Source organism: Austrofundulus limnaeus, unplaced genomic scaffold (genome assembly GCF_001266775.1).
Source record: "Austrofundulus limnaeus strain Quisiro unplaced genomic scaffold, Austrofundulus_limnaeus-1.0 Scaffold121, whole genome shotgun sequence".
Taxonomy (NCBI): domain Eukaryota; kingdom Metazoa; phylum Chordata; class Actinopteri; order Cyprinodontiformes; family Rivulidae; genus Austrofundulus; species Austrofundulus limnaeus.
The window spans coordinates 734,780-736,372 of record NW_013952523.1 but is presented as its reverse complement, the minus strand read 5'-3'; the positions used below and the strand labels follow the sequence as shown (position 1 = coordinate 736,372).

Here is a 1,593-nt window from a genome sequence, read left to right as displayed (position 1 = left end):
GGATAGCCCCTCATCAGAACTAATCAACCAAAGAAAATCTGAAGCTCCTATGTTTAATAGTTTTTGAGCTATAACCATTTTTGCATGTCCAGACACCCCTTTTTCAGATAAATTGGGGGTCTGGGGGGGGGGCACTGATTGGTTGACCTGATGGATAGAGCTTCATCAGAGCTAAACAACAAAAGAAATCTGAAGCTCCTACGTTGAACAGTTTCTGAGTTTTAAGCGATTTTGCATGTCCTGACACACCCACTTTGAAAGAAGCCCCCTCCTCAAATATGGGGTCTATCGTAAAACCGTTGGCTGGCACAGTGTAGGTCAGACTCATCTACAATCCTGCCAAATTTCATGCTGATTGGTGCAGCCGTTTTTGTGGTACGGTTGAACAAAACTCACTGAAAAAAATAATAAAAATAAATAAATAAACTGAACGAAAACAATATGACTCCTGCTTATGCCTCGCGTGCGGGGGTCATAGTTAGTGTTTGGTATTTCTTTGTTTGTAACAATGCTTCTTAGCAATAAATTTTCTGGCACCCAGAAGCTTGAAACAACTAGCTGTTGTGCTAACTCCGGCATATTTACATGCTTACTGCTGACATGTTGATTAATATGCATGGTCCTAATTTAAATAAAATTTTAAAAAGTGCCAACGGCAAATTTTTAATGTGTGCAACATCAGCTCTACTCATCTCACAAATGCATGTTCCTTACAAATGTGGCCCCATTTAAAAGGGAAAATTACAGGCTTTCCAACGATATACAATTTATTGCCCAGAATCATTGTTTCAACAAAGAAACAATCTACCAAACACTAATTCCCTAACTTTTTGTGCTAAGTTTAGTTTAACTGAGCCAGATTTTAAATGTGCACATTTTTCTAGTCATTCCTAACATGATAAAAAAAGGAAAGCTCTGAATGAGAAAAATTTATGAACGGGAGTGACGAGCTAAAAGTGAACATAATTTGACAAAAACAGCCATAACTTTGGTATTTTTAACATAACATGATGTTAATTTTGTTATTAACATCATGTAATTTGTAATTTTGTGATTTCATTGTGCTTTGAATGACAATTCAATTAAAAACTCTGACATGAAACCAAGTGGGCGAGATGCTTTTCTTTAAAAATGTTTCATCATTAATTTACATGATGATTTAGTGGAAACAAAAAGTGAAACTTGTTTAGTCTGCAGGATTTAGTGTGCAGGAGATACAAATATTTTAATTTGAAGCCTTTTGGATTAATTGTGCATGTTTGAGTATAACTCAGGTGAGATCTCAGGTGAAACGACAGAACCAACAGCTGCAGCAGATGTGCAGACAGGCAGGCAGTGTTTGGATTCTGCGCGTCACTTTTTTCTCTCTCTCTCCGTTTTCGTCCCCAGCCGGTCTTCAGGGAATGTCCTCTCTGCAGGGGGACTATCCCAGCGCTCTGCTGTCCCAGCCTGGCTACCCTCCTCACCCGGGACCGTCTCTCCACTCCTACCCCGGCCCCCACCCTCACCCCGCCATGCTGCTCCACCCGGCCCCGCACGCGCACCCCGCAGAGCCGCTCCTCGCCCAAGGACTGGACATACACGCCCACTAGC

General features: G+C 41.2%; 1 protein-coding gene across 1 annotated transcript in view; it reads left to right on the top strand.

Moving 5' to 3' along the window:
- The window catches only part of meis3 (myeloid ecotropic viral integration site 3), a gene marked incomplete at its 3' end in the record, with an annotated part of 14,575 nt that extends 12,982 nt beyond the window's left edge, over positions 1-1,593 (top strand). Inside the window, 1 exon segment of the mRNA XM_014014996.1 lies at positions 1,390-1,593. Within this exon segment, the coding sequence (XP_013870450.1) occupies positions 1,390-1,592 (203 nt within the window).